Source organism: Odocoileus virginianus, chromosome 22 (genome assembly GCF_023699985.2).
Source record: "Odocoileus virginianus isolate 20LAN1187 ecotype Illinois chromosome 22, Ovbor_1.2, whole genome shotgun sequence".
Classification (NCBI taxonomy): domain Eukaryota; kingdom Metazoa; phylum Chordata; class Mammalia; order Artiodactyla; family Cervidae; genus Odocoileus; species Odocoileus virginianus.
The window spans coordinates 7,293,091-7,308,215 of NC_069695.1; the positions used below are offsets into that span (position 1 = coordinate 7,293,091).

The 15,125-nt window shown below is 38.8% G+C and overlaps 1 protein-coding gene across 5 annotated transcripts in view; it reads right to left on the bottom strand.

Moving 5' to 3' along the window:
- DCC (DCC netrin 1 receptor) overlaps positions 1-15,125 on the bottom strand; it is a 1,226,177-nt gene that overhangs the window by 141,708 nt on the left and 1,069,344 nt on the right. For 4 of the 5 annotated variants that reach the window (XM_070452514.1, XM_070452511.1, XM_070452513.1 and 1 more), the window contains 3 exons: positions 13,607-13,839; positions 6,648-6,786; positions 295-402 (listed from right to left, as the gene is read on the bottom strand). In XM_070452514.1, the coding sequence (XP_070308615.1) occupies positions 295-402; positions 6,648-6,786; positions 13,607-13,839 (480 nt within the window). The remainder of the gene's footprint in view (positions 1-294; positions 403-6,647; positions 6,787-13,606; positions 13,840-15,125) is intronic. The other variant, XM_070452512.1, reaches the window with a different exon arrangement.

Genomic DNA, 15,125 nt, shown 5'->3' on the forward strand with positions numbered 1-15,125 from the left:
CAAAGGCATTCCATTAGGAGGTTATCCTAATGCCACACAGAAGGTCTGCACTAATTGGAATACACAGCTCTCAGGACGCAACACACAGGAAATGTGCTGGGGTCTGTATTTGCAGGCTCCATTAGAAGAATTCCAAGGTCAGCAGGGGTAAGAGGAGACAAATCAGAGAGGGTCAGGAGCCAACTGAGATGCTGGGACAGAAACCTAATACATAAAAGGTTTGCGCGGCATGCGGGGAGGTGAGCCATGGCAGGCCACGCAAAGCAACACAGGAAATAAAGCCGAGATGCCTACCAGTAATTTTCCCATTGGCTTCCAAGGGAGGCTGCCAGCTCACGATGACAGTGCGAGGCTTCCCTTCTCGAGTAATGACTGTCAAATCCTTAGGAGCAGAGGTCGGGGCTGTGGGATGGAACACAAACATGGTCTTGTCATTGGATGTGAAAGAAAACAGACATTTATGGGACTTCTAATCATGATGCTGACACCCAGAATCTATCATGCCATATATCATGCTTATTTTACCATGGATGATTTAAGTATCTGAATTAAGCAAAGACACAGAAATTAATATTTTCCAGGAAGTTAACTGCCTTTCAAAGGTGAGAATATAGAGAGGAGAATGGAATATGTATGACTATAGAGAAAAGTATAATTGGCATTTTCAAGTGAGCGATTCACTAAAATTCAGGAACCATTATAAAAGTTAGCAAGATCAATGGCTACCTGTCTCCGAGAAACAAAAATTCTGTTATAATTGCAGGGTTTGTGAGTGAAAGTTCACCCAATGCTATTTTTCCTTAAAAAATGAATTTAAATGCAGGTCACAACATCTTGTTTAGGTAACATCTAGTTATCTCCCAACAAGAAGGAAAAGAAATATTTGAAAATAGGGGAGACAAGGAATCTATGAGGGTCTTACTATCAACCTGCGTGTGTCTGCTCAGTCACTTAATCGTGTCTGCCTCTTGGCGACCCCGTGGACTACAGCCCACCAGGCTCCTTTGTCCATGGGCTTTCCCAGGCAAGAATACTGGAGTGGGTTGCCGTTCCCTTCTCCAGGAGATCTTCCTTTCCCGGGGATCGAACCTGCCTCTCTTGTATCTCCTGTCTTGGCAGGCAGATCAACCTGGTAGGAAGTAAAGACATCAAGAAACCCTGTCTTGCTTAGAGCTACTCTTCCGAATGCTGTTTGAGGGGAGCAGAATTCGTCACCCCCAAATATTTTGCCTCTTTAGCATAAGAATTATCTTAAGTTGATTATTTTTTTTAAAAGGCAGACAGAGGAAAAGTTTTGAAATCCAAGTAGAAGTTACCCTTTCATAAAAGAGAAATTTATATTTATAAGGTATCCCCCTTTATGTGCCATTGGCTTCCCCGGTGCTCAGATGATAAAGAATGTCTTCAGTGTGAGAGACCCAGGTTCAATCCCTGGGTCAGGAAGATCCCCTGGAGAAGGAAATGGCAACCCACTCCAGTATTCTTGCCTGGGGAAACCCATGGACAGAGGAGCCTGGGGGGCTACAGTCCATGGGGTCGCAAAGAGTTGAACCCGAGTGACTAACATTTCATTTCCCTCTTTGTACCAGGATGACAAGGAGACAGAGCCTTAAATGTACATGAGGACCATGCCCTTGTTTATTGTGATGTGTCTGAAAACTTCCCGTTCCTGGCTCCCTAACCCCCCAGCATCTCTGTCTTTAGCTGGAGACAGTATTGAAGATGGTGGCCATTTGAGGGGATTACTGTTTTCTTGGGTATCTTCCCAAGAAATCTATACTATTATCTATACAAATAATATCTATACAAATAATCTATACAAATCTATACTTATTATCAGACATCTGTTTGTTTTCCTCCTGTTCATCTATCTCTTATTACAGGGACTCTCAGCCAAAAGCCTGGAAGGATACAAAGATTTTTCTTCTCCTGTTGGTGCTCATCAAAAGTTTAAATACACCTCAAAGGCAACAGCAAACTGGCCAATCTCATCCAGTATCTTTCAGACTTCCTTTGACCTGATTTCTCACTGGCTATGCTTTTAAATGCAGTTCCTTTTCCTTCCAGTAACTCACAGTGCCCCAGTCTATGGTCCATAGTCTTTTTCAGTTACCCTAGATGTGACGTAGGCAGTTTAGGAACGTATCTAACTTCCACACTGGGGTTCAGAACAATTTCCTGATCTCTGCACAGGAGTGCTTGTGTATTACAATCACCTACCGTGTATTACAAATCGGTCCTAATTCTGAATGCCTCTCCACACTTGCAATTCTCTTCAGCTTTTCTATTGACTGTATAGCACAGAATCTGAGCATTACTGACTCTATTTCCAGCTTCTCTTACTAAAAGGATTCCAGACAGAGGGACCCCAAGCATTCCCATCTATTCTACCATTTTATTTCCAATACCCTGATTCTAAAAGCCACTAAGATTCTAAATTAACCAGAGCTGTACTAACTGTAATATCCTGACAAAGCACTTACTGTACTTCAAGTTTTTCTGGAAAAGAAAGAGGAGAAGAAAGAAGGACAAGGAAGAGAAGATCTCTGAGTAAAAGTGAAGTGAAAGTCGCTCAGTCGTGTACAACTCTTTGCTACCCCATGGACTATGCACTCCATGGAATTCTCCAGGCCCGAATACTGGAGTGGGTAGCCTTTCCCTTCTCCAGAGGATCTTCCTGACCCAGGAATCAAAACAGGGTCTTTTGCATTGCAGGTGGATTCTTTACCAGTTGAGCCACAGGGGAAACCCATATTAAACATAGTTTCATATATATCTTTTAATGGAAAGAGAGAGAAAGAACATTCTTGCAAAAAGAAAAAAAGATTTGTAATAGTGAAACACTGAATAGGCAATGCTACCTTAGGGAAGGCTTAGTCATGTAAAGAGATCATTTGAGATATTTTCTGAGCCACAAATAGAAAGGTAATTTGTTGTTTACTTGATCAGTGTGTCCAAATGTTTCACAACTGCATGGTCTATAGTCCACCAGGCTCCTCTGTCCATGGGATTTCCCAGGCAAGAATATTGGAGTCAGTTGCCATTTCCTTCTCCAGGAGGGTCTTCCTGACCCAGGGATCAAACTCATGTCTCCTGCATTGGCAGGCAGATCCTTTATTGCTGAGCCACTGGGAGAGCCCAGGAAGGTAATAGATAACCAAAAGTTAGAGTATTATACCAAACATGACCAAAGTATTGGACCTTCAGCTTCAGCATCAGTCCTTCCAATGAACACTCAGGATTGATCTCCTTTAGGATTTGGACTGGTTGGATCTCTTGGCAGTCCAAGGGACTCTCAAGAGTCTTCTCCAACACCACAGTTCAAAAGCATCAGTTCTTCAGTACTCAGCTTTCTTTATGGTCCAACTCTCTAATTCATACATGACTAAAGGAAAAGCTGTAGCTTTGACTAGATGGACCTTTGTCAGCAAAGTAATGTCTCTGCTTTTTAATGTGCTGTCTAGGTTTGTCATAGCTTTTCTTCCAAGGAGCAAGTGTCTTTTAATTTCGTGGCTGCAGTCACCATAGGATGATGGGAAAGATTGAAGGCAGGAGGAGCAAGGGATGACAGAAGATGAGACGGTTGGCTGGCATCACCAACTTGATGGACATGAGTTCAAGCAAGCTCTAGGAGTTGGTGATGGACTGGCATGCTGCAGTCCATGGGGTCGCAAAGAGTTGGACATGATTGAGCAACTGAACTGAACTGAAACCAAATATCATAAGACATTTTCCAATTTTGGAGTTAATTAAAACACTTGTTTTTCTAACTGTGTTTTTTCTTAACTGTGTTAAAATTGATGCTTATTTAGAAAACAAATGGTGATGATTAGATTGCTTCACTGAGTCTAGGTTGATATTCAAAAAATATAAAGTGATTCTAGCTTAAACTAGCAAAATAATACACTGAAGAGGTTATTAAAAAAAAAAAAAACCTAATGACTAATCTATTTCAGGTGCTGAGAAAAGTTTTCTTTTTCCTCAAGCCACGTGACTACTGGTAAATAGAGATTCTGGTATTAGAATCAATGCCTTAGATGTTTAGGATTATCATACAAACTGCACATTGTTCCCTCATACTTATTTAAAGCATAAATAAAATAAATTTATTTTATAAATTGTATTCTTTTTCATTTATTTTTATTAGTTAGAGATACGTGTATTTAACTTTATTTGGCTGCACTGGGTTTTAGTTGCGGCTGGTAGGATCTTCACTGCATCACGTGGGATCTTTCATTGTGCTACAGGAACTCTCTGCAGGGAGTGGGGGTGTCAGGCTCAGTAGTTGGGGCACATGGGCTTAGTTGCTCCTGGCATGTAGGATCTTAGTTCCTGACCAGTAATGGAACAGCCACTCCCTGCATTGTAAGGCGGATTCTTAACCCTTTAAAAAATAAGGAGTAGTAATTTCTTCATTCATTCTTCCCCATCATAAACATAAACACACACCAACATCTTGGGCATTTGTGTTCGGACTGCTCAGATGCTACCCTCTCCTCCTTCATTTAGAGAAACACGTGGCTTTTTCCTTTGGGGGACAGGGTCTCCTCTCTGTCACGTGAGCTAGGAGCAACATCAAATAGGAGTTTACTGGCCTCCATCTCACTCTCTGTAGCTGTGTGATTCTCTCTTCCGGGAAACTGAATGTTGATAGAAGAAAGGAGAACACACGGAGTCAAACTAATGTAATTGTAACACCTTGCAGGGAGAGTTCAATAGTTCCTCATCTCTAACGCCTGGGGATGCTGCTGCTGCTGTCCCTTGCCAAGACTTCATTATTTAAGCTATCCTTCCAATTATTTTTATTTTACCTAAATTAACTAGAGTAAAATTAAGGATTTTTCACCTGGACAGAATGTATGTTTCATTTCAAGAATTTGTCAGCTGCCATTATCCTTATTATGAGCAATTTCAGCACAAGTACATAATATGTGGCCCCGTAGAGTCTTTGCATTATTACAGAATTAGAAGCAAACTTCAGAGCTATTTCATTCACTTCATTTTCTTCTCACAGTTATAAAATGTGCGGACACGTGCGAATTACTTCTTGCTTCTCATCATCACCCACGAATCTTATCCATAGGCTATTTACACCTTTGTCCAGATCATTATCTGTTTTGACAATCACCCTTTCTACCAGTCACATTTCTAAAAGTTAATATCTTTCTCTCAGCTATGGGTCTCAACACTGACGTCCTTACAAGGCTAGGCAGTTCAGGAGAAATCAGTCGGGTTCATTTATCAAGTCAGGTGGTGGTGTGCGTTTATGTTTATGATGGGGAAAAATGAATAAGGAAATTACTACTCCTTTTCTTTCACTCAGGGAGGACCAAATACCTTACTGGTTTATATTTAACTCCTTTCATCTCCTTTTAGGTTAAAAGAAAGAGCATGACTTTTATTCATCCCATAATGTATAACTCTCCCTGAGAAGCTAAGAACACGGGCATCCTGGGCAGATTTCTAGGAGAATGATTTTGTATATGTAAACACATAAAATAGAAGAAGAAGGTGTTGAAATTGAACAACTAGGAAAAACTTCTTACAGAAAGCAGTGCCCCCAGAATTTTAAAAATATTCCCAGTGAACTCAGAATTAGGGTAGTAATCTGAAATTAAAATTAGAGCTGCCATGCTATGGGACAAATTCAAAAGGAAAAAGAAATTCAACTTACTCAGATAAAAGTTTTACTGCCATATGCTTTAAAATTTGGAAATGTGTGGTACAGTTTATCCCCAAATATGATGTAATAATACCAGGAAAGCAATTAAAAAGTATGTTAAACCCTGTTTCCTTCAGATGTTGGATCTCTGTGAACTATAATTGCCAAGTGCACTGCATGTCTGCTAAGGTTATAAACTCAACGTTTATGACCCACAGTAAATGTGACTGGAGAAATTTACAGTGAACTGCATTCACTCTTGATTTGAACTATTGCAGGATGCATGGAAGTTTTCCATTGTGTTGCCTTATTTCCAAACAGTGAACATGACTCCCTAGAAATTTCTTCCCAGTCAACTGTGTGTGTGTGTGTGTGTGTGTGTGTGTGTGTTTGTGTGTTAGTTGCTCAGTCATGTCGGTTTTTTGCAACCCCACAGACTGTAGCCCGCCAGGCTCCTCTGTCCATGGAATTCTAAAGGCCAGAATACTGGAGTGTGTAGCTATTCCCTTCTCCAGGGGATCTTCCTGACCCAGGGATCTCCTGCATCACAGGCAGATTCTTTTACTGTCTGAGCCGCCAGGGAAGCCCATAAGGTAAGCATCCACAAGCCTACAGCTGTAATGCAATTTTTCATTTTGCATCTAATTTCTTTCCAAAAAAGTAAACATCTACAATGTCTGCTGATCAAGGACACACATGCATTGGACAGAGAGAAAAATACCTTTACTTCAGTGTATCGAACAGCAGATTTATATTCAGAAACCCTCAATTAGTGTACAAATTAAAACCAGATTACTTATTCCACTGGGAACTCATTTTCTTCTTATCTAGAGTAGGAAGAATAGTATTTGATATAAAAGTACCATGAATGACTTTATACATGATTAACTGTAATTTAGACATCATAGTGCACACACGTTCCAGATTCCTCGGAACCTAGAAAATCCCAGCGGCCAACGTCCAGTGGAGAAGTCTCTTCACACACCTGCCTCATGCGTGGTGGCATGCGCAGTCATGCTCCAAGTGCTGGACCTCCTGTTTTTCGTGACCATGACGGAGAACTCATACATCGTGTTTGGTTTGAGGCCCGTCGCGGTGTAACTCAGAGACGTTGTGTCTTCTGACTACACAAGTGGGAAAGAAGGAGAGAGAGACAAAAATGAACTCTGTCAACTTGGAAAATCAAGACACAAAGGAAGACTATCCAAAGCAACAAAAAAGGAATTTATTCCCAAACAGCAGAAGACCCAGGACAAAGCACTGACTTTATTTCCTTTCTGTCCCAGTTTACACTGGCTGATTGTACATCTAAAACATAATCGATAAAATCAGGTGTTATGTTGTTCAAAGGGGCAGATAGCTGATAAATTTTCCCAAGTGAGGCAATAACCACAGAGACAGGACCAATTCCACTTTCTTCTGTCAGTTCCATTTGTAAGGTTATCTGCACTGACTGGAACTTCAATTTATTTCTAATAATTGAGAACTTTTTTCAGAGGCTTTAATGTTTTATATATTTCACATAAATTATTATGATTATTTTCCATAGGTAATAAAATGAATTTTTACATAGCTAATGCTTATGATTTTTTAAAAAAGTCTTTATGATACAGACTTTTACTGATGCCAGGATCTATAATAGCTATTATAAAGAAAATGGACAACAGTAATATTGTGCCGAGTGTTTTTCTTTCTTTATGAACAGATCACATTAAACACAGACTGAAGTATGGTCATTGGAGCAGTTAATCAGGAAGAGAACAATAAATCAGATAAATATTAAATGATTACATTAGTGTTAATATTCTTCATCTTCTGAATACATTATTTGCCTTTTAAACAACAGGTTAAGTATATTTTAGTAGAAAGTAAATTCTTTCTCTGTATTGCTTACTCAATAGATCAAAATTATAACAAAGAAACGGGTTAATCTCCCAGGTTAATGTGTATTTTCCATATGATAAGGCAAATTTAAAACTACTTATGCCTCTTATAAATTTCAATTTATGATCGCTATTTGGTCCTTGATCTTCCAAGGTTATACATTTACTTTTAGGTTTATTACATTTGTTGTATTTCTATGTCTAGAAAAATCAAGGAAAACATTTTGTCTCCACCTATGTCGTAACTATCTCCTCCCTAGCTGCCCCAGTACATCTTTCTTATTCTACTATGAATCCTTCTTATATTATAGCTATGAAAATCCTACATTTCATTATAAAACAAATAAATATTTAACTGTACTGATAACATTTCAACGATGTGCCCATCCATCCTATTAAAGTGATGACCTCATAAACATTTATCAGAAGCTCCTCTTAAAAAAAGTCATAAAAATGTGAGCCCTAAATAAATGCAAAAATACTTTATAGACTCAGAAAAATAGAACGCCATCAAAAAAAACATGAAATGGGCAGCTAGTATCTGATGCACTGATATATAACTTCCAATCTTGCCCTCCTTCCCTGTCATGATACCACTAAGTCTTCGAAGTAGAAAGATGGGGAGAAATGGGGCAATGAGATATAGTTTGGCTAGGAGGGAAGGACAGACTTTAATAAAACTTGCCTCTTTGAACCTAGACACGGCTGGCATTTGGGAGACAACCAAACAATATTGTCCTTGCTTGTATTCCTAAATGATACACTTGCATCATTTAAGTACCATGAATTCATTGAATTTTCTCAGGAACTTTATGGAAGGTTACCACTCATCATAAATCAATAGCCTGGAAGTACTCTGGGAAGTCATGGCTGTGTGTGTGTGTGTGTGTGTGTGTGTGGTTTCCTCATTTATAACATAGAAATAACCATAGCACTGACCTTAATGGTACTAATTAAAGTGCAAAAGTAAAATATATTATCTGGCTCAGAGTAGGTACTAAATAAATGTTAGCCACAATATTTTATGCATTGTCTAGTGTGAAATATAGGCACTGTATATGTCATATATATACACATACCTACATATATATATGGGATTTTATGCACATGACAAATTGTTCATTGAGCTGTAAGTATTTTGAGGACTGATACTGAATCTTGCATGACTTTTTATCTCCTGTAATACCCATGCTGTAATCAATAGTCAGTGAATGCATTTTGAAAGGAATTTTATGTAAAATATCAAATGAGCAATCACTTTAGTAGAAAATAAGTTATATAAAAAATCCTCTATTTGATAAGGAAGGTCAATATAAAGTTTTGGGCAATCAAAATATGAATGTCTGGCCTGATGTGGGACTAAATGAAGTAGAAAGTATTCCTGTTGGGAGTGGTCTGGATAATGCCATCAGGTTATCTGAGTTCCCGGCTCTAGTTTGATGGGGAATTTCGTCAAGTTGCACAACCTACCCATAAAGATCTCTACACACATACATAGCTGTAAAGAATCTTACTTATTCTTTTTATAGTAGGTGTCAACACCCCAATCACATAGATGAGAAAAATGAGATTGAACAAATTAAGTAACAGGACAGGATGCAGCAAAGTCAGCTTGTAAGTCCTGCTCATTTCACTCTAAGTATGTATTTCCCCCTCTGTATACTGTGCATTCTCTGCCCAGCTTATAAAGCTATAGTGGAGAGGAAGTAATAGATGATAGTGCGTGTGAAAAGTTCAAAATGCAAAACCAAACCATTCTATTCCTATTCTTTATAAAATTTAAATTTATTGTATGTCCATTCTGTATTGACCAGATACGGTCTGTATTTATCCTGCTCTCCAACTGAGCTAACTCTCCCCCTCTAACCCTTCTTCCCAGGGTATGGGTGCAGAGTGTGTATGCGTGAGAAAGGTGATGAAATATTAGTGCTTGAAAGCCTTATTAGGTCAAAGAAGGTGATGAGGAGAGAAACAGTGACAAGATTATTTTTATGCTCATACTTCAATCCATAAGTGAAATCAGTCTTGCCTTACAGAGGATGATTTTTGGTTGGATCTCTTTTGTGGTATTCTTAGTGAAGCTCAATAATTCTGTCTGTTCTATTAACAATTCAACTAAAAAAAAAATACTGCTTCTGGAAATTTTGGAGCTCAAATCATTCTGCAGAGATCAGTGTCCCTTAGAACATTTCACATATTGGCAAGGTACCCATGGCCATTCTGTGAAATGGATGTATCCACACAGTACAGTAAAATTTTTAAAGTAGTCCTTTAAACTTAGAATTGGGTAATCTGTATATAAAGAGATTTTTAAAAAGTGTTCTCTTATGTTTCATTTATTGTCTTATCTGATAATGTTATCTTTATTTATGGTTCTGCTGTGTCTTAAATCTGATACTGTAAGAAGATGGATAGGACACTTATTTCGATGATACTATTTGGACTAGGCTGGAGAGTTCCTCCAAGTACCTGATCTCGCAGAGAGGCTGAGCCAAAGGAAACTGCTTTTCAATTGGTTTCAACTAAAACCTGATTTACTATGAAATGTGAATTTTATGCCCCTTAAAGGTTGAATAAAACTAGAAGCAGAACTAGCATGACTACCGGAAAAAAAGAGGCAGACTTTATAAAATTATTGGTGGATTTTGCTTTAACTCCAGGGTCTTTAGAGTCAGAAATTTCCAAAGGACATTTTAATCCCACCCACAACAACACTGGCTTGAGGCTGGATTAAACACAATGGCAGTTCAGTGGAAAGAACATTGGATAAAGTATCAGGAGATCCAAATTCTCCTTGAAAGCTATCCCAGTAAAGTGGTGCGGAGGAGGGATACAGGGGAGCATAAAGATTCTGGAATGCCAGGGTCAAACTACTGCTCCCTCCATTGCTGGGTAATATTTGGGCTCCTTGTTCCTCTTCTAGTTTTATTGAGATATAAATCAACATAGAGCACTGTGTAAGCTTAAGATGTACAAGTTAATGATTTGACTTACATACATCATAAAGTGGTGACCACTAAACAGTAAGTTTAGTAAATACCCACTATCTCATATAGCTACCAAATTAAATAAATAGAAACAATATAGTTTGCTTGTGCTTAGAACTCTTAGGATTTATTGTAACAACTTTCATATACAACACCAATCGGTGTTAATTATATTTATAATGTTGTACATTACATCCCTAGTACTTATAACTGGAAGTTTGTTTCTTTTGACTGCCCTCCCCTCCCCGCTTATGCTCTTATTTTTAAAGCTACCTTCTTCATCCTAAATGGGCTTTGCTTGCGGCTGACATGGTAGAGTCTTCCTGCAAATGTAGGAGACCTGGGTTTGATCCCTGGGTTGGGAAGATTCCCTGGAGAAGGGAATGGCTACCCACTCCAATATTCTTTTTTTTTTTTTTTTTTACTTCACTTTTTTATTCTCTGCTGAGAATCACAAAATGATTTTGGAGTTACTGGGCCTGGGCCAATTTCTTACTTAGCCAAGAACATTTTTATATTTTCTAAATTTTAAAATAATGAACATGTCTTTTTTCTAAAGAAAAAAAAAGTGTTTAGAAGAAAGGAAAGGCATTACAATGGCATAAGTATAATAAATGACAGAAGGACCCATCATGGTTGAGGCGAGGGTAGGAAATGTGCACACTGCTGGAATCATGCACCTTTGACACTGGCGATCTTTGGAGGAGCTTGCTGTCTCAGCCTGAAGAAGAATGGATGTGAAAGCACATTTGAAAGCCACTCCTTACACTGATGTGATCTTCTGAGACTCAGCTCTGATCTTTCCCTTTGGAAAGGTCAAAACTTCCCTTTGGAAGATGGGTCTCTTAAAAAAAAATTATTTATTTAATTGTAGGGTAATTACTTTACAATGTTGTGGTGGTTTCTGCCATACATGGACATGATCAGCCACGGGTGCACACGTGCTCCCCCTCCTGAACCCCCCCACCCTCCTCCCCACCCCATCCTGAACCCCCCCACCCTCCTCCCCGCCCCATCCCTCTGGGTGGTCCCAGAGCACTGGCTTTGAGTGCCTGCTTCATGCATCAAGCTGGCCTTTGTTTTACAATGGTAACGTACCCGTTTCAGTGCTGTTCTCTCAGATCATCCCACCCTCGCCTTCTCCCACAGTCCAAAAGTCTGTTTTTACATCTGTGTCTCTTTTGCTGTCTTGCATATAATGTCATTGTTACAGTCTTTCTAAATTCTATATATATGCATTAATATATTGTATTGGTATTTCTCTGACTAAACTTCACTCTGTATAATAGGCTCCAGTTTCATCCACCTCATTAGAACTGATTAAATGTGTTCTATTTTATAGCTGAGTAATATTCCATGGTGTATATGTACCACAACTTCCTTATCCATTTGTCTGCTGATGGACATCTAGGTTGCTTCCTTGTCCTGGCTATTGTAAACAGTGCTGTGATGAACACGTCTCTTTCAAGTCTGGTTTCCTGGGTGTGTATGCCCAGCAGTGGGATTGCGAGGTCATATGGCAGTTCTATTTCCAGTTTTTTTGAGGAATCTCCACACTGTTCTCCAGAGTTGCTGCACCAGTTTGCAGTTTGACGGACAGTGTAAGAGGATTCCCTTTTCTCCACACCCTCTCCAGCATTTATTGTTTGTAGATTTTTTGATGGTAGCCATTCTGACCGGCATGAGATGATAACTTACTGTGGTTTTGATTTGCATTTCCTAATACTGAATGATGTTGAGCATCTTTTCATGTGTTTATTAGCCATCTGTATGTCTTCTTTGGAGAAACCCACTCCAGCATTGTTGCCTGCAGAATTCCGTGGACAGAGGAACTTGGTGGGCTACAGTCCATGGGGTTGCAAAGAGTCGGACACAACTGAACAACTAACTCTTTTTCACCTTAAACAGTCATCTTGTGAATATTTTAAATATGTTTTCATATATTACTTCACTTGAATAAATTATGAATTCTGTAAAGTACTCCATGGAGCTGAGTGTATCACACATTTCAAAATTGTAAGTAACAACGTTAAGTATGTGAAAGTGAAAGTGTTAGTCACTCATTCATGTCCAACGATTTGCAACCCCATGGACTGACTATAACCTGCCAGGCTCCTCTGTCCACGGAATTCTCCAGGCAAGAACACTGGAGTAACAACTAAAAGACATTAAACGGCCTCTATGACCTAGCACAGTCCTAAGTAAATGGTGGGCACTTAACAATTACTTGATCTCATTTTACTCTACATTTGTATATTGTTATATACACTATACTAATGTGGTAGGCTTAGGAGGTAATGTTAGAGTATAGAAATGAATATTTGTTGGAGTTGCTCTGGCTGACTGATAGAGATGTGAATGGATGACAATGTCTCAAATGTGTATCTCTAAGGCGCTCCTGGGTGTGGGTGTGGGTGCACGCGCACGTGTGTGTGTGTGTGTGTGTGTGTGTGTGTGTGTGTGATGACTCAATGAGAGGACAGGGATAAGGGAGCTGGTCTAATTCATATTAGTTAAAGGGAAGGGTGCACCGTGCATTTTCTTTACCACATGAGGGCCTTTCAAGGCTAAATGAGGAAACAGATGTTAATGACTCGAGGTGTGTTCACCACCTAAGGATAGTATAAAAAAAATCTTCATGTATTCTTTCTCATATTCACTATAAGATGGGTCTCTGTGTACAATGTTAATATGCGTGACTGTAGTATAAACCTAGATTCCAAATGAAAAGAAAAACACCAAAATCTGTCCAGGAAAGTAACGCAGAGCTCTGCTATTTTCCGAAGAAAATGACATTCCCTTGTACAGAATTACATTATTTATACAAACCCAACATCTGGTGGAATTCAAATAACATTTCGCAACTCTTGATGCTTTCCTACCTCGTCTGAGAACTGTTTCCTAAGACACAATAACTCCCATGCCAGTTTTAGGTACTGAGTTTGAAAATGCTTTGTTTTCCATCTCGTGTCATGGCAGTAACATAACTCATGGCAGTCCAGGAGGTGCTTAAAACAATGGATTAAACAAATGACAGTTCAAGTTAAACTTCATACTATCAGTTAGAGCGTCACCTTGTATTTTGCGTTCGCAGAAAAGCTGGTCCTCCACCGGACAGTGTAAAGTCGCACTTCGGACGTTTTTTGGTTCTTAGGGACAGAGTTGTCCGCCCAGCTGACCCTCACGGCATCGTGGGTGAGAGCCACAGCCTGCACACCTACTGGTGGGAGCATGGGAGTGGAGACATCTGGGACCGAGGTGGGGAAGTCATCAATCAAAGGATAATAATCAACTGGGTCAGTGGGATCTGGGTGTAAAAACCCGACCAGTGACGCAAACGAATAAATACATAAACAAAAGAGTTAAAAAAATAAACATCAGTGGCAACACATCACAATGAGTTAAATGTATGGCAATAATGATGAAAGGGAACATGAGAAGAACAGAAAAAATTATAATTAATTCAATCAGAAAACTCATTAGAAACAGTATTGCTAGATTACAGAGGTAACTGATTGTTTTCCATCATTTCCTTATTTCCTTAAAAAGCTTCTATAAATTTGGCTGTCGCTTCTTGTTATACATCTTAAAAGTCCTTTTTTTTTTCTTGGAATGTTGCACATTACTTCATTAAAAATCCAGTATAGAATTCATCAGTTTTATAACTAGAAAGATACATCAAAATAAGATTCTAAGGATTGTCTATTTCATTTCCTCCTGCAAAAGAAATGAATGCCTACCTGATACCTGTTGTATTATTTATTTGTTTTTCTCCTTCTCTAACTTGAATTTGGTATCTTTAATGCTTTTATTATTGCTTAGGTTTTATCTGCATGAATATTGTATAGGTAGCAAACAAACAAAGGATAATGAGCAGAGGGCCCTGAGATCCATAGCAATTTAAGGCTATGACTGCACGATGTCAGACCAAGTCCACATTGGGTCAATGATGTGATAATTAGGTTTCACATGGCACATGGTGTAGTTAGATTGAAATCCTTAGAAAAGTGTAGAATTGTCCATTTTACCCACATTCTCACAGAGTAAGTTATTTGTGGCATTCCTATATTCTATGTTCCTTGTTCTACAATTTTAAATTCCAAGGAAAGACTTCACATCATTGGGCAGAGAGACAGAGTGAACTCTGTATGGACCGATGAGATTCACGATGAGATACACACATACTTTAATCCATAACACAATCAGAATCTGAATAGTGATGTCTGTGGTTTCACAAAATTCTCTAGAAAAACCTTGTATTTGTTTTGATGCTATGGATGTCAGAATCAGGGGAGTTTATTTTGTGACTGGAGAGAGTCCAATAGTGAGCCTTATATTTATTACCAAAGGTGTTTAAATTTGTTAAAATTTTATTTTAAATCATACAACATGAGTTCTCACTAACAAAAAATTAGATAAGCTCTTAGACTGGCCATACAATGGCATTTGGGGAGATGAGGCCTACCACCATATAGAGTATCTGAAACAGTAAACATGCTGAGCTTATATTTATAAATGTAGTATAGAGACTATGGGTTGATTTTCATGATTACTTCACTTTGTTCACTGAATTTTAAAAGTCTACTTCCTACT